General features: G+C 43.8%; 1 protein-coding gene across 1 annotated transcript in view; it reads left to right on the top strand.

The window, feature by feature from the left end:
• LOC111974661 (glutamate receptor ionotropic, delta-2-like) overlaps window positions 1–26,931 on the top strand; it is a 741,584-nt gene that overhangs the window by 592,387 nt on the left and 122,266 nt on the right. Inside the window, 1 exon segment of the mRNA XM_024002565.2 lies at window positions 326–638. Coding sequence (XP_023858333.1) covers window positions 326–638 — 313 coding nt within the window.

Here is a 26,931-nt window from a genome sequence, read left to right as displayed (position 1 = left end):
TTTGACAACAAGTGGAGAATGACTGTGATCGTCAGCGGCAACAGAGAAGCCATGGCAGAAATTAGATATGATTCTATTGATTCTATTGCATGACTTGGATTAACGTGTAAAAACAACACAAAGCGATGTTCCATTACTCAGCCATACCAGCAAATACAACACAGAGATTTCTGATGTGTGTGTTCACAGAATCCCCATCATTTTCTTGACTTCTATAGACCTTGAATCTTTGCATTAATGAATCTGGTGTGTGTGTGTATTTGTGTGCGTGTGTCCATATCTATGTGTATGCTTGCGCACGTGTCTCTGTGTGTTTGTGTTCCAGCGGGCAGACGTGGGTCTCTCGGCTCTCACCATCACGCCAGAACGGGAGAGTGCGGTGGACTTCACCACACGCTACATGGACTACTCGGTGGGTGTGCTGCTCAGAAAGGCCGAGCGTACAGTGGACATGTTCGCCTGCCTAGCGCCCTTTGACCTGTCGCTGTGGGCGTGCATTGCGGGCACCGTGCTGCTGGTGGGCATCCTGGTCTACCTACTCAACTGGCTGAACCCGCCGCGACTGCCCATGGGTGCTGTCTCCTCCACCACCTTCTACAATTCCATGTGGTTCGTCTATGGATCCTTCGTCCAGCAGGGTGAGTTCCTTTTTGTTTGTATCCTTTTGTTTTTGTTTTTCCTTTGATGTATTGTATTATTATCACCTGGTTTTAACCAATCAGCATTCAGGATTAGACCCACCCGTTGTATATTGTATTATTATAAACTGTGTGGTTCGAGCCCTGAATGCTGATTGGCTGACATCCGTGGTATATCAGACTGTATACCACGGGTATGACAAAACATTTATTTTTACTACTCTAATTACATTGGTAACCAGTTTATAATAGCGATAAGGCACCTTGGGGTTTGTGGTATATGGCAAATATACCACACCCCCTCGGGCCTTATTGCTTAATTATCACCTAGTGTGTGTCCCTCTATCGTGAAAGGAGGAGGGGATGGGGTTGGGTTACCAAACTTTTTTGTCCCATGACCCCATTTTGATATCTGAAAATTCTTGCGACCCCAACCATGTGAAAAAAAGGATGTAATTAACAGCCAATGTTAACTTTTTTATTTGGGGCTATGGCAGTCAAAAACATTCTAAAGGTATTTCTGATTGTCTTCTCAACTCACCATCACATAATTTTAATGTGGGACTATGACAGTCAATTGTAAATGTGTCTGACATAATGTCTCTTATCTCACCACCACTAATGAGATGGGTGTGCTGGATGCATGTCGTGTCGGAGCTTCTCAAAGTCAGGGGGGCGTGGTCCACAGTGCGCACCTAATCTCTGCTGTCACATCCAACCTGGATCAATATTTGGTTGTAATGCAGACGATAGCACTGAATCCAGCTACACACAGATATGAGCTGGCAAAGGGTACCATGACTTTTAATGCTCAAAAGGAGACGGCAGGGTATTTCCTTTGAATCGCAAACCAAAACTCCTCCACAGTGACCCGTGAATGTGTTGTCTGCAGAATTCGGTCACTTACCTGCATGTCAACTGAGACAGGATCACAGTCAAATGGATCGGGAAGTAGGTACCAAAGTGCTCTTCCAAGCGTTGGAGGTGAGCAGTCATCACACGTGTCAGACATTTACGGATGCTGTTTTCTGTTAGAAACATCCACAGCCGAGGTAAGGTTCGCTTCTGAAACACTCTCTCCAATAAGAATTATTTCCTCTGAATCCATCCATTTACATTTTACATTTAAGTCATTTAGCAGACGCTCTTATCCAGAGCGACTTACAAATTGGAAAGTTCATACATATTCATCCTGGTCCCCCCGTGGGGAATGAACCCACAACCCTGGCGTTGCAAGCGCCATGCTCTACCAACTGAGCCACACGATCCCTCATCTGTAGAATGTTTTTGTACTTCCCCTGCATGCTTGTGTTCAGTTCGTTCAGTTTCCCAAATATGTCTGTTACATAGGCAAAGACACCAGTGGTGATTTTAGCATGTAAATCTTGGTGGTGCATAACATATATATATATATATATATATGTTTAGATGCATGCCAGCAAAGCCACTACACTACACAACACAACTCTAAACAATACATTAATTGCACCATAATAGTGACAAACGGTGCCCACAAACTATTAGGGCCTACATAAAGCTATCCTAATAGCAGAGCTTTCTTTTCAGCATCATGGAGTGAATCCTTACCACCGCTACACCTGGCTATCAGCGGAGCCTTGTCTGGCAGTGAAACAGTTCATACAGCCTAGTTTACTGCCTTTTTTAAAAAACATAGCTGATATGGCTGACTTGCTTAAACAAATTATGTTTCTATTGACAATTGAGATGTACAAACTATGGCATAAGGGAACAATGGGCATATAAGAGGCAATCCGTAATTTTGATTAAGACATTAATGACCGAGCTAAGACGGACATAGGCAATATAACTATTGGTTCAGCACTTTTGAAATTTACAGAGAAATAATTCAGAACATGGGTCATTCTTACAGTATCCTCCCTGTACACCAAGTCAGAACTGTAGGATAAATAAAGGGGGCACATATGTCACGCCTGCTCCCGCTCTCCCTCCGCGCCAGGCTGCCCAGAATTACTCACTCCTGCCACCATCATTACGCACACCTGCTTCCCTCATCACGCGCATCAGCGATCCATTGCACTCACCTGGACTAAATCACTTGTGTTATTTCCTCCCCTATATCTATCTGTTCCCCAGCTCTGTTCCCCGCTTCAGCATTAATTGTCGTCTGTCGTTTTGTTACCCAGTTCTGACGCTGTTCCTGTCCTGTTCCATGTCTTTGCTATATTAAATGTTACGGATCAACTCTCTGTACCTGCTTCTCATCTCCAGAGCAGACAATGAAAGCTCTTACAATATTCAATGATTACATTTCTCTATCACAGGTTATAGGCTACATATGCACCCCCAAGTCGAACAGTAAGCTAAGTTATGAGGGAGAAAGGGACCAAATTTTTAGGGTGAGGCACATGGGCTACTAACAGCTTACTACACAACATACACTTAGTATTACATTCTTAGCCACATTATACTTCAGCATCCAATACATTATTGAACTCACCTTCTTGTGCTGTGCTCACTTGAATAGGAAGGTGGCACGGCGGTCCTTCTTGTGGGCAAATTTTGTCATCAAAGTCTGTCATTCTCTGGATTTATGGTCCTTTTAAGACAACTGGGAGCTGAAAAAAACAAGGTTGAATCATGACGTCAGTGATCTTCAGGTCGTCGCTCTAGAAAGAGGCCCAAGTTCCCGACTTGAAATTCCGAGTTGGATGACAATTCAAAAAGTATTTTCCCAGTCGGAGCTCGTTTTTTTCAGAGTTCCCAGTTGTCATGAACTCACTCAAGTCTGAGATTTCCCAGTTCAGAGTTTCCAGTTGTTTTGAACACGGCAGAAGTCATGCTGGATTGAAAGCATGACCAATGTATTCAACCTTTTCTGGCCCATGGTGTTGCATGTGAATGTTTATCCTTTTAAGCTTGGAAAAGAGACCCTTAAACCCAGACCACACACCATCTCCACTGAGTAGCAGGCTAGTGATTGCTTTGCAACGCTTTCAGTTAGCCACTGATTCTTTCCAAACCACTCATTGTTGAATTTGCAATTTCTAATGTTTATGTCCAATGGCCGATGAGCACCGATACGTTTTATCTATAATTTATCTTCATATGACAAAGATTGAAATGGATTTGCCAGTAGATTGTCGACTTGATTCATGATGATGACTGCTTGTCAAGCTTGCTAGCTAAGATTTTGGAAGTATGATGTTGACATGATCAGTCCAATCAAATCTACGGTAGATATAATGTGATATGACGTAATTTTATCTGTGGCCAATGACCTTGAGCCTTCTTGGATGGGCACTTCTAATGTAAATGTATGGCAGCAACCAAGGGGCTTGAATTTTAGTGCTCTCCCCGTAGATTTTGCGGTGATGTAGTGTCCCCATGAGTGAGTGACAGAACACTGAGCCAATCATGGTGCAACTAGAGAACATTACCAACCCCTACGCTCTGTATTTTCTGCTGGCTGCCCCACCACTACAGAAAGCACAGAGCTACGCGGAAAAACACCTGCATTTTGGAGCCGCCTTACTCAAGAAAGCAAAAAGAGAGACCATGTTTGTATGCAGCTTTATTAAATCAAATATTATTATTTTTACATTGTTTGGAAACTGATATGTGATACATATTAATGGCAAAATAAAAGTGGGGCTCAATGATGGGTCGCCTGAATGATGGGTCGCCACTGAACGATGGGTCGCCACTGAACGATGGGTCGCCACTGAACGATGGGTCGCCACTGAATGATGGGTCGCCTGAATGATGGGTCGCCACTGAATGATGGGTCGCCTGAATGATGGGTGGCCACTGAATAATGGGTCACCACTGAATGACGGGTCCCCTGAATGACGGGTCCCCTGAATGATGCGTCGCCACTGAAGGAGACACATTTTCTTTTCATGACACGGGAAGTCAAAGTATTTTTTTTGCATCCATTGTACATAACAACAGCTCCTCTCTTAAAGTGAAAAATCTTTCCAACACTCCCCCTCGATAACCACCAAGCATCGGTGTAAAATAGAAGATTGTCATACTCTGATCCCATATCTCCACATAGTTTTATGAACAGGCGTGCGCGCAGTGGATGTAGTTTACAATCAAAGTTACCTGCTGCAGTATATCTCTGAGTTCTGTGCTCAGCTCTTTTGCCACCTGTTGCTCTTGGTGTATCTATCATACAATGCGTCCATATGGCAGAGGGAGACACATTCATAACTAGAGTGCAAAGGTCTGCCCTCCGTCCCACCATAGATGGAGCCCCATCTGTGCAAAAGCCCACCATTCGATCTCATGGAATCAGTTTTTCGTCAATATAGCCACGCAGCACACTGAACATCCCCTGTGCCGGTTCATGCTCGGGAATCGTGAGACAGAAAAATATGTCCTTATTGAATAGAATCCCCTGACATGTATAAGGAACCAAAGTCAATGCTTGGGCATCTCGGCCCTCACAGATAACGCCCATTTGGAGACCATAAGCTTTACTGAGTTACAGTTCACAGGAAATCAATGAATTTAAATACAATCAAATTAATTCATTAGGCCCTAATTTATTGATTTCACATGACTGGGCAGGGGCAGAGCCATGGGAGGGCATAGGCCCAACCACTAGGGAGCCCCCCCTCCTCAGACAATCCCGCAGGTGAAAAAGCCAGATGTGGAGGTCCTGAGCTGGCGTGAGGCTGTTTGGACGTGCTGCCAAATTCTCTAAAACAACATTGGAGGCGGATTATGGTGGAGAAATTAACATAAAATTCTCTGGCAACAGCTCTGTGCCAATAGCACGCTCCCTCAAAACTTGAGACATCTGTGCCATAAGCTGGGGAGTTTTTGAGTCGTTCAGTCAGTTTCCTCTTGATTGCTAGCAATAGCATAAATTATTTGTTTAACACTGTTATCTGACAAAGGCATTCATTTGAGTTTCTGTGCCTCCGTCTCCTTAAACATTGTTTTCACCATATCAATTGCGGCCGGTAATATCAAAGTCTCTGCAATAGTGTGTGGTGTCATAGTGTAGCAGGCCTAGCCATTCACCATGGGAATGATTCAAGGTCAACGGTCAAGTACGTTCTTATCCCATGATCTAAGGGGGCTCTCTGGTTGAATTAGATCTTTTAGATTTGAATCATTTTAATTTAGATTTTTAAGGTTATTATAATATATATATATTTTTTTCCTTTATTTAACCAGGTAGGCCAGTTGAGAACAAGTTCTCATTTACAACTGCGACCTGGCCAAGATAAAGCAAAGCAGTGCGGCAAAAAACAACAACACAGAGTTACACGTGGGATAAACAAAAGTACAGTCAATAACAATACAAAAATCTATATACAGTGTGTGCAAATGGAGTAAGGAGGTAAGGCAATAAATAGGCCATAGTAGCGAAGTAATTACAATTTAGCAAATTAACACTGGAGTGATAGATGTGCAGATGATGATGTGCAAGTATAAATACTGGTGTGCAAAAGAGCAAAAAAAAGTAAATAAAAACAACATGGGGATGAGGTAGGTAGTTGGATGGGCTATTTACAGATGGGCTGTGTACAGCTGCAGCGATCGGTGAGCTGCTCAGACAGCTGATGCTTAAAGTTAGTGAGGGAGATATAAGTCTCCAACTTCAGTGATTTTTGCAAATCCTTCCAGTCATTGGCAGCAGAGAACTGGAAGGAAAGGTGGCCAAAGGAGGTGTTGGCTTTGGGGATGACCAGAAAGATATACCTGCTGTAGCGTGTGCTATGGGTGGGTGTTGTTATGGTTGTTATGGAGATAAGGCAAATTTTACCTAGCATAGACTTAGGGATGACCTGGAGCCAGTGGGTCTGGCGACGAATATGTAGCGAGGGCCAGCCGACGAGAGAATACAGGTCACAGTGGTGGGTGGTATATGGGGCTTTGGTGACAAAACGGATGGCACTGTGATAGACTGCATCCAGTTTGCTGAGTAGAGTGTTGGAGGCTATTTTGTAAATGACATCGCCGAAATCGAGGATCAGTAGGATAGTCAGTTTTACAAGGGTACGTTTGGCAGCGTGAGTGAAGGAGGCTTTGTTGCGAAATTGGAAGCCGATTCTAGATTTCATTTTGGATTGAAGATTCTTAATGTGAGTCTGGAAGGAGAGTTTACAGTCTAGCCAGACACCTAGGTATTTGTAATTGTCCACATATTCTAAGTCAGAACCATCCAGAGTAGTGATGCTAGTCGGGCGGGCGGGTGTGGGCAGCGATCGGTGCATTTAGTTTTACTAGCGTTTAAGAGCAGTTGGAGGCCACGGAAGGAGTGTTGTATGGCATTGAAGCTCGTTTAGAGGTTTGTTAACACAGTGTCCAAAGAAGGGCCAGATGTATACAGAATGGTGTTGCCTTCTTAGCGGTGGATCAAGGAAACACCCGCAGCAAGAGCGACATCATTGATATATACAGAGAAAATGGTTGGCCTGAGAATTTAACCCTGTGGTACCCCCATAGAGCCTGCCAGAGGTCCGGACAACAGGCCCTCCGATTTGACATCCTGAACTCTATCAGAGAAGTAATTGGTGAACCAGTCGAGGCAGTCATTTGAGAAACCAAGGCTGTTGAGTCTGCCGATAAGAATGCGGTGATTGACAGAGTCGAAAGCCTTGGCCAGGTCGATGAAGACGGCTGCACAGTACTGTCTTTTATCGATAGCCGTTATGATATCGTTTTGTACCTTTAGCGTGGCTGAGGTGCATCCGTGACCAGCTCGGAAACCGGATTGCACAGCAGAGTAGGTACGGTGGGATTCTAAATGGTCAGTGATCTGTTTGTTAACTTGGCTTTCGAAGGCTTTGGAAAGGCAGGGCAGGATGGATAAAGGTCTGTAACAGTTTGGGTCTAGAGTGTCACCCCCTTTAAAGAGGGGGATGACCGCGGCAGCTTTGTTATCTTTAGGAATCTCGGACGATACGAAAGAGAGGTTGAACAGACTAGTAATAGGGGTTGCAGCAATGGCGGTGGATAATTTTAGAAAGAGAGGGTCCAGATTGTCTAGCCCAGCTGGTTTGTACGGGGCCAGGTTTTTCAGAACATCTGCTATCTGGATTTGGGTGAAGGAGAAGCTGGGGAGGCTTGGGCAAGTAGCTGCGGGGGGTGCGGAGCTGTTGGCCGGGGTTGGGGTAGCCAGGAGGAAAGCATGGCCAGCCGTAGAGAAATACTTATTGAAATTCTCGATTATCGTCGATTTATTGGTGGTGACAGTGTTTCCTAGCCTCAGTGCGGTGGGCAGCTGGGAGGAGGTGCTCTTTTTCTCCATGGGCTGTACAGTGTCCCAGAACTTTTTGGAGTTAGAGCTGCAGGATACAAATTTATTTTTGAAAAAGCTAGCCTTTGCTTTCCTAACAGACTGTGTGCATTGGTTCCTGACTTCCCTGAAAAGTTGCATATCGCGGGGACTATTCAATGCTAGTGCAGTATGCCACAGGATGTTTTTGTGCTGGTCGAGGGCAGTCAGGTCTGGAGTGAACCAAGGGCTGTATCTGTTCTTAGTTCTACATTTTTTGAAAGGGGCATGCTTTTTTAAGGTGGTGAGGAAATTACTTTTAAAGAACAACCTGGCATCCTCTACTGACAGGATGAGGTCAATATCCTTCCAGGATACCCGGGCCAGGTCAATTGGAAAGGCCTGTTCGCAGAAGTGTTTTAGGGAGCGTTTGACAGTGGACCCATAACGGATGCAGGCAATGAGGCAGTGATTGCTGAGATCCTGGTTGAAGACAGCAGAGGTGTATTTGGAGGGCAAGTTGGTCAGGATAATATCGAGGGTGCCCGTATTTACGGATTTAGGATTGTACCTCGTGGGTTCCATGATAATTTGTGTGAGATTGAGTGCATCTAGCTTAGATTGTAGAACGGCTGGGGTGTTAAGCATATCCCAGTTTAGGTCACCTAGCAGAACGAACTCTGAAGATAGATGGGGGGCAATCAATTCAAATATGGTTTCCAGGGCACAGCTGGGAGCTGAGTGAGAGACTTATTTCTGGAGAGATTCATTTTTAAAATTAGAAGTATATATACATTATATTATACATTATATACAATATATAGATTGAACAAAAATATAAATGCCACATGCAACAATCTCAAAGATTTTACTGAGTTACAGTTCACAGAAGGAAATCAATGAATTTAAATACATTCATTAGGCCCTAATTTATGGATTTCACATGACTGGGCAGGGGCACAGCCATGGCAGGGCATAGGTCCAACCACTAGGGAGCCCCCCCTCCTCAGACAATTCCGCAGGTGAAAAAGCCAGATGTGGAGGTCCTGAGCTGGCGTGAGGCTGTTTGGACGTGCTGCCAAATTCTCTGCCAATAGCACGCTCCCTCAAAACTTGAGACATCTGTGGCATTGTGTTTTGTGACAAACTCCACATTTTAGAGTGGCCCTTTATTGTCCCCAGCACAAGGTGCACATGTGTAATGATCATTCTGTTTAATCAGTTTCTTGATATGCTAGGTGGATGAATTATCTTGGCAAAGGAGAAATACTAACAGGGATGTAAACAAATTTGTTCACAAAATTCTAGAGAAATAAGCTTTTGTGTGAATGGACTTTTCTGGGATCTTTTATTTCAGCTCATGAAACATGGGACCAACACTTTACATGTTGAGTTTATATTTTTGTTCAGTAAATATTTTTGTATATATATTTTCAGATTTTGACCCATTTTCATATCAGGCGACCCCACGTGGGGTCGTGACCCCTATTTTGGAAACCGCTGGGTTAAGAAAAGAGAATGAAAGAAAAAGTGAACGGGGTGGGAGAAAAGAGAGAGGAGTGATGTGGAGAGAAGAAGAGAGAGAGGATTGATGTGGAGAGAAGAAGAGAGAATAAAACATAGTGATGGTGGTCTTTCGGTGTTCTTTCAAAGGTCAGGTTAAAATCAATTTCTCTGGATTTGAGGAGAGGGAAGAGGAGAGGAGAGGGAAGGAGAGGGGTGGGACATGGGAGCTTAGGGAAAATAAAAGGAGAAAAGCATAGAAAAAGCAGATAGCGATAGATAATGGCATTGACTAAGAGAGAAGATGTGAGGTGTTTTGAGGCAAAGTGCAGGAGCTGTGAGGTTTCATTTTTTTCATGAGGACTCAGAATCGTTCATTTTGGGCCACATTTATTATGCAAATTCTGGGAGTGATTTTAGCGTTGGTTTATTATTCTATTTTAAATGAGCCGCAGATGAGCTCACAGAAATACAAGCAACCTCTTAATCTACATTTTACTAATGGCGGTAATGATGATCAACACGCTAATTGTTCCCTTTTATACACAATCATTCTTCTGTTAGTTGTAATTAAACTTTAGTCATCTAGTCATTATTGCGCAAAATCTAATTATTTGTATACACACTCTCACCTCAGTATCAATGACGAGGCAAACTACATGCAAGATAGTCTTCAACGGTCAATAATGGCTGAATATGCAATGGATCAACATCCCAAGGCTCTTTAACAGGAACAGTTCATGCGGAAACACACACACACCATGCTGAAGGGGATGCCGTTATAGAAATATTCTGTCCCAGATCTCACATTGGCTACATCCCATATTAATTTAACTAGGCAAGTCAGTTTACAATGACGGCCTACCCTGGCCAAACCCTATAACGGACATCGCTGGACCAATTGTGCGCCGCCTTATGGGACTCACAATCACAGCCGGTTGTGATACAGCCTGGAATCAATCCAGGGTCTGTATTGACGCCTCTAGCACTGAGATGCAGTGCCTTAGACCGCTGCGCCATTCGGGAGCTCATCAGTCCCAAATGGCATCCCTACGTTTGATCAGGACCCATACTAGTGCACTATATAGGGATTATGGAGCCATTTGGGACTGAAACAACATTGTCCTCAGGGTTGAATTGATTTGGAGGTCCTCAGTACACAACAACATCCCAGATAGTCTGCAGATATACATGAATGGTCCAACATGACACTGCAGCACCAGAAATGCACACTGTCCAACATGGACACTGCACAGCCAGATGAATGGTCCAACATGACACTGCAGCACCAGAGATGAATGGTCAACATGACACTGCAGCACCAGAAATGAATGGCTCCACATGACACTGCAGCACCAGAATGAATGGTCCAACATGACACTGCCCGCAGCACCAGAATGAATGGTCCAACATGACACTGCAGCACCAGAATGAATGGTACACATGACACTGCAGCACCAGAGGATGAATGGTCAACATGACACTGCAGCACCAGAATGAATGGTCCAACATGACACTGCAGCACCAGAATGAATGTCCAAACATGACCAACATGCAGGCACCTCAGAAATGAAATGGTCCAACATGACACTGCGCACAGCCAGAATGAATGGTCCAACCATACATGCAGCACCAGAATGAATGGTTCCAACATGCACTGCAGCACCAGAATGAATGGTCCAACATGACACTGCGCAGCACCAGGATGAATGGTCCAACATGACACTGCAGCACCAGAATGAATGGCGTCCAACATGACACTGCAGCACCAGAATGAATGGTCCAACATGACACTGCAGCACCAGGATAGATGGTCCAACATGACACTGCAGCACCAGGATGAATGGTCCAACATGACACTGCAGCACCAGAATGAATGGTCCAACATGACACTGCAGCACCAGATATGAATGCTCCAACATGACACTGCAGCACCCAGAATGAATGGTCCACATGACACTGCAGCACCAGAATGAATGGCCAACATGACTGCAGCACCAGAATGAATGGTCCAACATGACTGCAGCACCAGAATAATGGTCCACACATTGACACTGCAGCACCAGAATGAATGGTCCAACATGACACTGCAGCACCAGAATGAATGGTCCAACATGACCTGCAGCACCAGAATGAATGGTCCAACATGACACTGCAGCACCAGAATGAATGGTCCAGACATACCTGCAGCACCAGAATGAATGGTCAACATGACACTGCAGCACCAGAATGATGGTCCAACATGACCTGCAGCACCAGAATGAATGGTCCAACATGACACTGGCAGCACCAGAATGAATGGTCCAACATGACACTGCAGCACCAGGATGAATGGTCCAACATGACACTGCAGCACCAGAATGAATGGTCCAACATGACACTGCAGCACCAGTGATAATGGTCCAACATGACACTGCGAGCACCAGAATGAATGGCCACATGACCTGCAGCACCAGAATGAATGGTCCAACATGACACTGCAGCACCAGATGAATGGTCCAACATGACACTGCAGCACCAGATGAATGGTCCCACATGACCTGCAGCACCAGGATGAATGGTCCAACATGCACTGCGCACCAGAATAATGGTCCAACATGACACTGCAGCACCAGAATGAATGGTCCACATGACCTGCAGCACCAGATGAATGGTCCAACATAACACTGCAGTGCCAGCTTTGTCATCCAATCAGGCTGCTGTCCCCGAATCGGCACCCCTCTTCCCTAGCATGGTGCAGCACCCCTGAAGTCTAATCTTTCTCTCTGACCGGCCTCTGGTAAAAAAAAAAGTAGTGCAGTTTTTAGGGAATAGGTGTGCTCTTTTCAGATGTACTCAGTTGTCTCTCTGTTTGAATGTGTTTTATACAATTACACTTTGTACAAAGAAGCACCTTTTTGGAACAGATCATTGGCAGCTGATTATGTAGCCTGGGTCCCAGATCTGTTTGTGCTCTTGTCAACACCATTGCTGTCCTTGTCAAGCCAATTTGCATGACCAATGAGTGACAAGGAGTTGGCATGGTAGCAACAAACAGACTGGCACTCAGGCCTACGTGGTATGGGGTCGTGGATATAATGAGACTGGGTTGGAAAGCTTTGGTTTTGTCGGTTGAAGTCTCGTTCTAGCATGCAGATATTTTTCATTTTTCAGCTCAAACGATTCATTTTCTGCCTTTTGCCTTTTTGTTGCGTGTTTGCACAATTCAATCTCACTGTTCACAGTCCATTTGCAACTCTATTTGGAGGTGGCACCTCAAATGCAGAGGCCTGCCTCCCTTCTTGTTTCCATAATTTCTAGTTAGTGTACCCCGTCAGCCGAAGAGGACCCCCCCCCCTCCCCCTCTCACATGGCTCTTCTGTTCCTCCTCTCCTTCGTTCTCGGGTTTGGGTTGGATAACTATTAAACCCTTTGTGACAACTCCTTATGTAAAAGGGCTTTAATAAAATACAGTTGATTGATTTGATTGATTGATTGATTGATTGATTGGTAGAACTGGACGTAGTCTATTGTGGACCCCTTCAGAGGACAATTCCTATAGATCTGAGAGGATATTATAGGTCTAAGCAATATGGTGATCTAGTCGACCTTGCCCTCTGACAGACTAGGGGGAATCTCCGCATATTGCTTACACATATCCATCTGTATCAGGTCTACAGTACATCTAAAGCATCTACTTGGAGCGTGGACTATTTAGGATTGGGGTATTTGCCTGTGTCAGTGTCTCTGGCTTTAACGTTTAAATCAAGGGATCTGTCAAAGCTACAGAATCACGTTCAGACCATGTTATCCAGAGTTGTTTGATCAGTGTGGATTGTGAAGTAAAACGAAACAGATTTGTAGTGGATAGCAGCACCCTGAAGTCTAATCTTTCTCTCTGACCGGCTCCAGTTAACCAGCAAAAATACTGTCTCTTGTTCGAAGCCTCCCTCCTCCGTTTTGCCCAGGACTGAGGTCCAACAGTACAGTCATGAAAGTTATTAGAGAGAGGGATTAGAGTGAATTTCTTTCATTTCTCCTGTTCTACGTTATTAATGATGTTGTCAATGCGTGAATGTGGAGACTGGTTGGTATTGTTGGCCAGCCATAGAGACGAGTGTGCGGTGTGGTCTGTTTGTGGTGTGCGTACGTGTGTGCGTGGCGGGAGGGAACGAAAAGGGGAGACATGGCACCGTGGGTGCTCGTCGATGCAGACATCTCTCAATTAGAGCACGCTCGGCAGGATGCCACTGCTAGAGACCTGCAGCACCAGGTTAACACCATCAGCCCTTCTTTAAACACCACAAAACACCTACATTCACACACACACACACACAAACACACCACACACACACACACACACACACACACACACACACACACACACACACACACACACACACACACACGCACACACACATACACAAGCATACTCACACAACTACACACAAACACATTAACACCTACACGCACACTTGCACACTTGCACACTTGCACACACACACACACCACACACACACACACACACACACACCACACACACACACACACACACCAAGCATACTCACACAACTACAACACACACACAACACACACACACACACACAAAGCATACTCACACAACTACACACACACACATTAACACCTACACGCACACTTGCACACACTTGCACACACACACACACACACACACACACACACACACACACACACACACACACACACACACACACCACACACACACACACACACACACACACACACACACACACACACACACCACACACACACAACCTACACACACACACACACACATTAACACCTACACGCACACTTGCACACTGCACACTTGCCACACACACACACACAAACCACACACACACACACACACACACACACACACACACACACACACACACACCCACACACACACACACACAATGGTGTGGCAAAAGAGCTGAGCAAATACAGTTTTTTACAATCCTTTACAATCCTGTTTTCATTAGCCAAACATCCTTGGGAAGAATCTTCGGGCGAATCCAGGCCTGACACTGGTCTGCCGGGAGTTCATTGCATGCGTCATCCATGCCTGGAGAAGGGTGGCTTGTTCGTGAGGGCGCCGATCATATACCTTCACCTCCATGTGGAGGAAAATTCCTCAATGCGGGTTAAGGAAAGGAGAGATATGGGTAAGTAAAAAGGTGGTAAATTGTGGATGGGCCTGAAAACCATGCTTGCACCATTTGAGCATGGTGGAACCGACATTATCCACACAGATGACCATAGTCTCGCCATCAGCTCTACAGACCTGATTTAGCTCATCAAGGAAGGTTACAAGGAGAGCTGCATTATATGATCCAATACAAGGTCTGCGTCCCACCACACCATCTTCCGATATAGCTGCACACATGGTGGTGATGGCCCCATGTTGTCCAGGTACTTGGATGGTTGCCCACTGGCCAATGAAATTCCGACCTCTCCTCCTTGTCTTGGCCAGGTTGAAGCCTGCCTCATCCAAAAAGAGGAATTTGTGATGGTTTTCGTCCACATTGTTGAACATGTCATTGTCCAAGATGTGCTGCTGAATGTCTGTAAGGTGAATATAATTTCTGGTCCGAACCAAATTGACCACAGCCCGCTCTTGTTGGTCAGTCAGAATTTTGCCTCTGCCTCCCCTCTTAATTCTGCAGGGAAAATTACAGTAAGAACACATTTAGTCACATCACCTACTCTGTGGTACACATTGGCATGCGGTATACAGTCATTTGACAATGACTGTATACAATGACAATGACAAGTGCATGCTGAAGACTAACCGGTTCTTATTTCAGAAAACTCTGATGATTAAAGCCACGGTTGATCTTCTGAGGTTCGGTTGAATCATTGGAGCTGCCTCAGTCATTGTCATGCCATGATTTACGACATGGTCTACAACTATTGCTCGGATTTCATTGGAGACTCTTTGCTGTTGCTGCCGCTGTCTTGGTCCGTGGCCTTGTCCTATACCACGTTCCCCCACACCTCTCAAACCAGGCCGACCACCACCTCTCAGAAGGGGTGCTTGTCCTCTACCACGTTCCCCCACACCTCTCAAACCAGGCCCACAACCACCTCTCAGAAAGGGTGCTTGTCCCCTGCCATTCCTTTGACCACCACGTCTTCCTCGTCTTCCTCCTCCCACTGCTTGACCTCTATTGTGACATGGATCACTTGCCGGCTCCATTTTATCGCTATGTTGTTGTAGGTGAATACCACTCATTTCATTATATACTCGTGCCACAATGTGAAATCAATCATCAGTAATGAGTTGGCAGTATTGGAAAAGCAATTACAAGGGCCTGCATACATACACTCACCGGCCACTTTATTAGGTACTGCTCCTTCGAACAGCGAATCATGTGGCTGCCAGCAACTCAATATATAGAGTAGAGAGCTTTAGTGCGTAACCTAAGCAACTTTGACAATGGTATGATTGTTGGTGCTACACATGGTGGTTCTAGAATCTCAGAAACAGCTGCCCTCCTGGGATTTTTACTCACTACAGTCTCTAGAGTTTACAGAGAATGGTGCGATAAACTAAAAACTCATCAGGTGAGTGGCAGTTCTGTGGGCAAAAACACCTTGTTAATGAGAGAGGTTAGCGGCCACAGAAAGGCCACAAATGCTCAAATAACAGCCGTTTAAAACAATAGTGCGCAGAAAGGCATCTCTTAACGTACAACATTGTGAATAATTCAGGCTGTGAGTGTTCAATAATGTCAAATCTGAAAACATGGTCTGGAAAAGTGGTACATGGGACCATAGAAACAGTGTCTGATAAAGAATGATGATGAAATATTACATCCATAGATAATGTAGTCCAATTGGTTCATGTTCCACTGTAATTGGTGTCAATGGATCTCGTTATCCTGAAACTTTCATGATCTTAACATGGAATATTGTTTGTCAGTTTCCATAAAACTATGCATTAAGAGTAATGCAACAGTTACTTATCATTTTGATCAGTTGTATCAATTGATAATTAGATCATTGTAATGACATGAATAGACAGTCATCTCAGATGTAATGTGTGAATTGCATTATGAAATGGTAATACTTTGACGTTAAGTTTTAGTTCAATTAACAAATGATCTTAGCTTTATGTGTATTTTATCCAAGCAATTGGAAAAAAGTGTTAAGAGTTTTGAAAAATGTGCATTTTGATCATCAGTTTTGTGAGTTTTGTGTTTAGAGTTTTGAAATATGACATCAAGGTTCTGAAATTAGTGCCAAAGTGATTAGTGCCAAAACTGTAACACCTACACGCACACACATACACACACAATGGTGACAAAAGAGCTGAGCACAGATCTCAGAGATGTACTGCAGCAGGTAACTTGATTGTAAACTACATCAAACCACATCCTCTGTGCACACGCCTGTTTGTAAAACTATGTGGAGATATGGGATCAGAGTATGACAATCTTCTATTTCACACCGAGGCTTGGTGGTTATCGAAGGGGAGTGTTGGAAAGATGTTTCACATTGACAGAGAAACTGCTGTCATTCTCAATGAATGTAAAAAAAATAAACATACTTTGTTGACTTTCCGTGTAATGAAAAGAAAATGTGCCTCCTTCAGTGGCGACCCGTCATTCAGGGCAGGTGAGGTAGAGCCCCACCTATTTTTTGTTGTTGTTTTTTATGCCATTGACTTAATAAAGCTGCATACAAACATGGTCTCTTTTTTTGCTTTCTTGAGTGAGGCAGCTCCAAAATGCATGTATTTCAGCCTAGCTCAGTGCTTTCTGTGGTGGCGGGGCAGCCAGCGGAAAATACAGAGCGTAGCGGTTGATAATGTTCTCTAGTTGCGCCGTGATTGGCTCTGTGTTCTGTCACTCACGGGGACTCTGCGTCACTGCAACATCTACTGTTTTTTGTGAAAGACAATGTCACACCCAGTAGGACAGCTCAGCCCACAGTCTCCTCCTCCTCAGCCAAGACAAAAAGAGAAATCCAAATGAAACAGAAGACGAGAGAGACTGATTCCAGACTGTGACTCCAAACAGAGTTTGTCAGTGCAACCCCAAGAGAATAGACCCTCTCCTTCTCTCCGTTGCCTCGGTAGAGAAACAGACAGCTGGTCATTTCAGGTTTGTTCATGAACGGACCGGTGGATTGGTCTGACAGATACACTACATCACCAAAAATATCTTGACACCTATTTAAATTAGTAGATTCGGCTATTTCAGCCACAGTCATTGTGAAATGGAAATGTCTAGGAGCAACAACAGCTCTGTCCTCGGTTGGAACACTCACTACCGAGTTCCAAACTGCCCCTGGAAGCAACGTCACCACAGTAACTGTTCGTCGGGAGTTTGGTGGGGCAGCCAGTGGAAAACACGGAGCGTAGGGGTTGGTAATGTTCTCTAGTTACGCCGCGATTGGCTCAGTGTTCTGTCACTCATAGGGACGCTACATCACTGCAAAATCTACGGGGAGAGCTTGAAAATTCAAGCCCCTTGGGTGCTCCGATAGATTTACGTTAGAATGCCCATCCTGTGATAAGGATTCACTCCATGGTGCTGAAAAGAAAGCTCTGCTGTTGGGACAGCTTTATGTAGGCCCTAACAGTTTGTGGGCACCGTTTGTCATCGTTATAGTGCAATTAATGTATTGCTTAGTATTGTGTTGTGCAGTGGCTTTGCTGGCATGCATCTTAAACGTTTTTGGGGAGTATGCCCCATCAAGATTGACATGCTAAAATCACCACTGGCACACACATACAGACACACAAACACACACTAGTGCACACACACACACACAAACACAAGTACATACACATACGCACACACACGAACACACACACAAGTGCACACACACACACAGCTACAGTGCACACCACTGTGTTCATTTACCCTGCAGTAGAGCTACAGACCAACTCGGGCTCTGCTCTAACACTCCAACTCCATCCATCTGTGGACTGAACATCCACACATTCGCCCCATCCATCTGTGGACTGAACATCCACACATTGCCATAGGCCACCATCATGGCCTTTCATCTGCACTTTCCAACACCTCTTCTTCCCTTTCATCCTCCTCTCCCAGGCAGCAACCAGTCACTCTCCTCCCATCCCCCGCCATGTCTGGAATCTGCCCAACAACACTCCATCATCATCCCCTTCCCACTCGACTTAGTCCGGAAGATTGCTGCTTTGGAGAGACCTTTATAAACAGCTTTGAGGGACCTCATTGTGGGGACCCTTACTGTACAGAGAGAGACATGCTGCTTTCCTCCCACCTCTCCCCTTATCGCTGACAAACAGGGCCAGGGCCGGCCCACTTTTCAGCAAGACCAGGATTTAGCCGAGCTGCTATTAGCTTCCTAATCTGAGAGGCCACGGTGGGGAGACGAAGCGACAAACATTGTAGCCCCAGAGTGCTCATCCTTCCTCGTCTAAGTGTCTGGCGTTGGATAGGCCAGTGGAGGCTGGCTGTGAAGGACAATGTCACACCCAGTAGGACAGCTCAGCCCACAGCCTCCTCCTCCTCCTCCTCAGCCAAGACAAAAAGAGAAATCCAAATGAAACAGAAGACGAGAGAAACTGATTCCAGACTGTGACTCCAAACAGAGTTTGTCAGTGCAACCCCAAGAAAATAGACCCTCTCCTTCTCTCCGTTGCCTCGGTAGAGAAACAGACAGCTGATAATTTCAGGTTTGTTCATGAACGGACCGGTGGATTGGTCTGACAGATACACTACATCATCAAAAATATCTTGACACCTATTTAAAATAGTAGATTCGGCTATTTCAGCCACAGTCGTTGCTGACAGGTGTATAAAATCGAGCACACAGCCATGCAATCTCCATAGACAAACATTAACAGTAGAATGGCCTTACTGAAGAGCTCAGTGACTTTCAACGTGGCAACGTCATAGGATGCCACCTTTCCAACAAGTTAGTTTGTAAAATGTCTGCCCTGCTAGAGCTGCCCTGGTCAACTGTAAATGCTGTTATTGTGAAATGGAAATGTCTAGGAGCAACAACATCTCTGTACTCGGTTGGAACACTCACTACCGAGTTCCAAACTGCCCCTGGAAGCAACGTCAGCACAATAACTGTTCGTCGGGAGCTTCATGAAATGGGTTGGCTGGAGTGGTGTAAATTTCACCACCATTGAAGCAGTGGAAACACATTCTCTGGAGTGATGAATCACTCTTCACCATCTGGCAGTTTGACAGACAATCTGTGTTTGGTGGATGCCAAGAGCACGCTACCTGCCCGAATGCATAGTGCCAACTGTAAAGTTTTGTGGAGGAGGAATAATGGTCTAGGGATTTTCTTCATGGTTCGGGCTAAACCCTTAGTTCCAGTGAAGGGAACGCTACAGCGCTACAGCATACATTGACATTCTAGATGATTCTGTACTCCTGACTTTGTGGCAACAGTTTGGGGAAGGGCCTTTCCTGTTTCAGCATGACAATGCCCCTGTGCACAAGGCGAGGTCCATACAGAAATGGTTTGTCGAGATCGGTGTGGAAGAACTTGACAGAACTGCACAGAGCCCTGACTTCAACCCCATCGAACACTTTTGGGATGAATTGGAATGCCGACTGCGAGCCATGCCTAATCGCCCAACATCAGTGTCCGACCTCTCTAATGCTCTTGTGGCTGAATGGAAGCAAGTCCCCGTAGCAATGTTCAACCATCTAGTGGAAAGCCTTCCCAGAAGAGGGGCGGCTGTTATAGCAGCAAAGGGGGGACCAATTCCATATTAATGCTCATGATTTTGGAATGATATGTTTGACTAGCAGCTGTCCACATACGTTGGGCCATGTAGTGTATGGGGCAAGCATAGGCAGCAGTCATAGACAATGTATGTGTCCCAAATGGCACCCTATTCCCTATGCAGTGCACTACTTTTGACCAGATCCCTGTGGATAATTTACTATGTAGAAAATAGGGTGCCATTTGGGATGCACACAACCTTTGTTTGGACATTTGCAGCAGGATCGTCAATGAAATCATGAGACAAGTCGCTTGCAGAGCTGCAGTTTAGTTGTTTCATCCCTAATTCTCTTGGAGCATCACTCCAGTTGCTCTCTACTACACATGTCCCATCCAGTTGGTGTGCTAGTGGGAGAAACAGGAGAGAGGAGGGATTTGAGGAACAGTGAGCACTCGCAGCCAGCTGGGAGAGTCAGTAAGTGCCTCGTTAGCGCCAGCTGGGAGAGTCAGTATAGAGTCCATATAGATACAGTATAGAGTCAGTATATAGACAGTATATTGGCAGTATAGGTACAGTATAGAGAACGTATAGAGTCAGTATATAGACCTTATAGAGTCAGTATATTGACCGTATAGAGTCAGTATAGAAGCAGTATATAGGCAGTAAATAGGCAGTATATAGACCGTAAAGAGTCAGTATATAGTCAGTATATAGACAGTATATGGTCAGTATATAGTCAGTATATGTACAGTATTTTGGCAGTATAGAGACCGTATAGAGTCAGTATGTAGGCAGTATAGATACAGTATAGAGACATTATAGAAACAGTATAGAGTAAGTATATAGACCATATAGAGTCACTATATAAGCAGTACATAGGCAGTATAGAGACAGTATAGATACAGTATATAGTCAGTATAGAGTCAGTATAGAGTCAGTATATAGTCAGTATATAGTCAGTATATGGTCAGTATATGGTCAGTATATAGTCAGTATATAGTCAGTATATGGTCAGTATTTGGACAGTATTTAGGCAGTATATAGTCAGTATTTAGTCAGTATATAGTCAGTATATGGTCAGTATAGAGTCAGTATATAGTCAGTATATGGTCCGTATTTAGTCAGTATATGGTCAGTATAGAGTCAGTATAGAGTCAGTATATGGTCCGTATTTAGTCAGTATATGGTCAGTATATATACAGTATTTTGGCAGTATAGATACAGTATAGAGACAGTATAGAGTCAGTATGTAAGCAGTATAGATACAGTATAGAGACATTATAGAAACCGTATAGAGTAAGTATATAGACCTTATAGAATCAGTATATAGGCAGTATATAGTCAGTATTTAGTCAGTATATAGTCAGTATATGGTCAGTATAGAGTCAGTATATAGTCCGTATTTAGTAAGTATATGGTCAGTATATAGTCAGTATATGGTCAGTATATAGTCAGTATATGGTCAGTATATAGTCAGTATTTAGTCAGTATATGGTCAGTATTTAGTCAGTATATCGTCAGTATTTAGTCAGGATATCGTCAGTATTTAGTCAGTATATGGTCAGTATATAGTCAGTGTTTAGTCAGTATATGGTCAGTATATAGTCAGTATATAGGCAGTATTTAGGCAGTATAGAGTCAGTAGATAGGCAGTATAGAGACATTATAGAGACAGCATAGATTCAGTATAGAGTCAGTATTTAGTCAGTATATAGTCAGTATATGGTCAGTATAGAGGCAGTATATAGTCAGTATATAGTCAGTATTTAGTCAGTATTTAGTCAGTATATAGTCAGTATATGGTCAGTATATAGTCAGTATATGGTCAGTATATGGTCAGTATATGGTCAGTATATAGTCAGTATATGGTCAGTATATGGTCAGTATATGGTCAGTATATAGTCAGTATATGGTCAGTATCTGGTCAGTATATGGTCAGTATAGAGTCAGTATATAGACAGTATTTTGGCAGTATAGAGACCGTATAGAGTCTGTATGTAAGCAGTATAGATACAGTATAGCGACATTATAGAGACAGTATAGAGTCAGTATATAGACCATATTGAGACAGTATAGAGTCAGTATATAGTCAGTATATAGTCAGCATTTAGTCAGTATATGGTCAGTATAGAGTCAGTATATGGTCAGTATATGGTCAGTATATGGTCAGTATATAGTGAGTATTTAGTCAGTATATGGTCAGTATATAGTCAGTATAGAGTCAGTATTTAGGCAGTATAGAGTTAGTAGATAGGCAGTATAGAGACATTATAGAGACAGTATAGACACAGTATATAATCAGTATAGAGTCAGTATTTAGTCAGTATAGAGTCAGTATATGGTCAGTATAGAGGCAGTATAGAGGCAGTATAGAGGCAGTATAGAGGCAGTATATGGTCAGTATATGGTCAGTATATGGTCAGTATATGGTCAGTATATGGTCAGTATATGGTCAGTATATGGTCAGTATTTAGTCAGTATTTAGTCAGTATATAGTCAGTATATAGTCAGTATATAGTCAGTATATGGTCAGTATATAGTCAGTATATAGTCCGTATTTGGTCAGTATATGGTCAGTATATAGTCAGTATATGGTCAGTATAGAGTCAGTATATAGTCAGTATATAGTCAGTATATGGTCAGTATATGGTAAGTATATAGTCAGTATATAGTCAGTATATGGTCAGTATAGAGTCAGTATAGAGTCAGTATAGAGTCAGTATATAGTCAGTATAGAGTCAGTATTTAGTCAGTATAGAGTCAGTATAGAGTCAGTATATGGTCAGTATAGAGTCAGTATATGGTCAGTATAGAGTCAGTATATGGTCAGTATATAGTCAGTATATGGTCAGTATATAGTCAGTATATGGTCATTATAGAGTCAGTATATAGACAGTATGTTGGCAGTATAGAGGCCGTATAGAGCCTGTATGTAAGCAGTATAGATAGAGTATAGTGACATTATAGAGACAGTATAGAGTCAGTATATAGACCATATAGAGTCAGTATATAGTCAGTATATAGTCAGTATATAGTCAGTATTTGGTCAGTATATGGTCAGTATATGGTCAGTATATGGTCAGTATATGGTCAGTATTTGGTCAGTATATGGTCAGTATATGGTCAGTATATATACAGTATTTTGGCAGTATAGATACAGTATAGAGACAGTATAGAGTCAGTATGTAAGCAGTATAGAGAGTATAGAGACAGTATAGAGTCAGTATAAAGTCAGTATAGATACGGTACAGAGCCAGTGCAGAGTCAGTATATAGACCGTATACAGTCAGTATAGAGAGTGTATAGAGGCAGTATAGGGTCGGTATGGGGTCAGTATATGGACAGTATGTAGGCAGTATAGAGACACTATAGAGACAGTATAGATACAGTATAGAGTCAGTATAGATACGGTACATAGTCAGTGCAGATTCAGTGCAGAGTCAGTATTTATACCGTATAGAGTCAGTATAGAGTCAGTATAGAGGCAGTATAGAGGCAGTATAGAGGCAGTATAGGGTCGGTATAGAGGCAGTATATGGACAGTATGTAGACAGTATAGAGTCAGTATAGAGTCAGTATATAGACAGTATAGAGTCAGTATCGAGTGAGTATATAGACCGTATCGAGTCAGTATATAGATCATATAGAGACAATATAGAGTCAGTGTAGATACGGTACAGAGTCAGTGCAGCGTCAGTGCAGAGTCAGTATAGTCTACACACAGCCTAGTCTCTCTGCATCTCTCCAATGTACATTCTCTCTGTCTTTCATCCTCATGGAGAGTGCTGATAGTGTCAAGTCTCCCCCGGTAATGGTGGGAGGTACGTTTCATGTTGTGACTGTTAGTTAGACGTCTACATTTCAAACAGAGAAAGGGGGGGGGGGGGGGGGTGAGACAAGAGAACGAGAGAGTGAGAGCATTTGAGAACACTTAAGAGGCAGTGTGTGTGTGCCTAGTTAGCCTCACAGATAGGCCCACCCCACCTCAGCCTTTTCTCTTCTAATTAGCCTGATGTGAGAGACATCATAACAGTGGAGTTGGAGCAGAGCCAGCCACCCTGCTGGCATGCAGCACCTCCCAGCCCCTAGCTGCCCCCAGTGATCACAGCTGACACATCAGCCGTTCTTGCCCTTATCCGGTCTCCCAGCATGCTCTCTGAGCACTGCTGACCTCACCACTGAGGTCACGGAGAATAGCTGTGTTTGAATACCCATACTAACATAGTGTATACTACATACTGAATGAGTATGTACTACATACTATAAACTATTAGTTAATTTAGTATTCTGTAAACAAACTGTATCCTTTCAGTTGAGTGTACTAGCGCTTTGCCTGTCTACCGGAAGTTGATGCTGTTCCTACGCAACTTCTTGCTAGCTGTTAGCATAACAAATTCCTAACTAGACATCTTACGACTTCATTAACAATGTCCATTGAGAACGTGCAATGACTATACAACTTAGCTAAGCTAAGAATGACGTGAATATCAAGTCAACAAGAATGTTGGGTAGTTAGTTAGATAACATATACTGGTAGCTAATATATGCCTAAGTTCCATATTTTCTGGGCATTTTCCGCCAATTTTGGCAAATGTAGTAAGACATCCGGGAAGTTTTGGCATACTAACTATATCCATATTATGACCAATAAGCATACTACATACTCAGTTTACATCACAGATAGTTGTTAGTGTGGTTAAAACGAGTATTCGAACACAGCTTCTGTTTGGTGGTGACACACGGCAGCGGGAGGTGGGGGGGGTGGGGGGTTGTGAATCAGCCCAAAAGCCTGTCACACGACTAGTGTCAGAGTTGACATCGTATTTGTTTTACCTAATGGAGAGGAGGCATCCTCATCACTTCCTGTTTTGACACCACGGACGGCGTTCGCTGTAAACCCCAGGGTCAATACTAATTTCTTAAGGTATTAGGGCTCAGAAAATGATTTCGGGGTTTAGGGGTTTTGCCACAGTATGCTGTCTCACCACTGAAAGTACAGCATGGTTGGTATAATCTTGTGGCTGTATTTCACTCAGACTGTAGATAAAAAATAGGTTTTTCAGACTGTAGAAAAGGCATGATTCTAATGAATCAAAATGTAATTGAATATGCTCTACAAATGTAATTTGAATGATCAGGTGTCAATTTAATTATATATCTGTGTTTCATATGGAAGCAGTACGATTGAAGTACCACTCTGTCCAATTCCCAAGTAAGAGAGAAATGTCGGAGTAGCCTGGAGTTACTTCCAGATATTTCCTCCCTTTTTTATTCAAATCAAATCAGTCAAAGTGGGTTCTTCTCAGTCAAAGTGGGTTTGGAGATGGAGCAGGGGAATGTATGTGTTACCAAACAGATGAATAATGCATAGCATTATCCCCCCAACAATGGCAGGCTGAAATGGAACCTATGCCGCTGACGATTGTCAACCTCTCTCGGGGCGATAGTGACAGACAGAGATTCTACTGTAGGTGGACGTTATATAAGCCTGATTAGACATGCCATCCCAGACGTAGAATGGAAGGGAGGGATATGTCGGCTTTGGTGTTGACCCTTTGACCCAATCACATTTTTTTGAGCTGTGTCGTATTCATGCTGTACAGACATCCACAGCCCACACGCAGATCTCCCGGTAGAGTCTGCTCTGTGACTGACTCACTGACTGACTGATTGGCTGGCTGGCTGGCTGGCTGGCTGGCTGGCTGGCTGGCTGGCTGGCTGGCTGGCTGGCTGTCTGTGAAGGCCTCTTAATGTGGATTATGGTATGGGTCAAGACGACCACAAGATCAGAGTAGAGGTCTGTGAAAGCCTCTTATGTGGATTATGGTATGGGTCAAGACACACAAAGATCAGAGTAGAGGTCTGATGAATGCTCTTATGTGGATTATGGTATGGGTCAAGACTACACAAAGATCAGAGTAGAGGTCTGTGAAAGCCTCTTATGTGGATTATGGTATGGGTCAAGACGACACAAATATCAGAGTAGAGGTCTGTGAATGCCTCTTATGTGGATTATGGTAAGGGTCAAGACTACACAATTATCAGAGTAGAGGTCTGTGAATGCCTCTTATGTGATTATGGTATGGGTCAAACGACACAAAATATCAGAGTAGAGGTCTTGCTATGCCTCTTATGTGGATTATGGTCATGGGTGCACAGACTACACAAAGATCAAGATGCTGTATCTTATGCGACATGAAAGACAGGATCCTTTTCAGAAAATTGCTGCCTCATGTTCTATTTAGATCTTGAACATTTAGTCTAGCGCATTCAGCTCATAGCTCCTGATGTTATTTTGTATGAGAGCTCTATAGTGGTGTCACAGAATATTTAACTTCTCTTTAGTACAGACAAAGACAAAGGCTAGCTCTAAATTCTTCTGGGCTTTTAGTTTCTCATAATTTCATCATCAGGTCTCGTTTGTGTCAACAGCAGTTGTCTGTCCTGAAGTAGTCTGAAACACAGTGGTTTTAAAGGTTGGAAAGAAGTTGGAGGAAAACACACTGTATTGATGAAATCTGGCCCCACCACATCTGGCCCCTACTACAATCCTCTCAGAGCAGCCTCCCTCTCAGACTCGGTGCTGTCAAGCAACCTCTCTTTTGTTCTGAGACTTCTGCTTAGAAAAATACGAAAAAGGCACCCCAATACCTTTAAGGCAACGCCCAGTCCATGTCTCAGTCAGTCAGTCAGTCAGCTAGTCAGCCAGCCAGTCAGACAGTCAGTCAGACAGTCAGTCAGACAGCTAGTCATTTAGTCAATCAGCTTACCAGTAATTTAGTAAGACAGTCAGCAGTCAGTCAGCCAGCCAGCTAGCCAGCGCCCAGCCAGCCAATCAGTCAGTCAGTCAGTCAGTCAGTCAAGCCAACCAGTAATTTAGT

Source organism: Salvelinus sp. IW2-2015, linkage group LG15 (assembly GCF_002910315.2).
Source record: "Salvelinus sp. IW2-2015 linkage group LG15, ASM291031v2, whole genome shotgun sequence".
Classification (NCBI taxonomy): domain Eukaryota; kingdom Metazoa; phylum Chordata; class Actinopteri; order Salmoniformes; family Salmonidae; genus Salvelinus; species Salvelinus sp. IW2-2015.
This window is presented reverse-complemented; position numbering and strand designations above follow the sequence as displayed.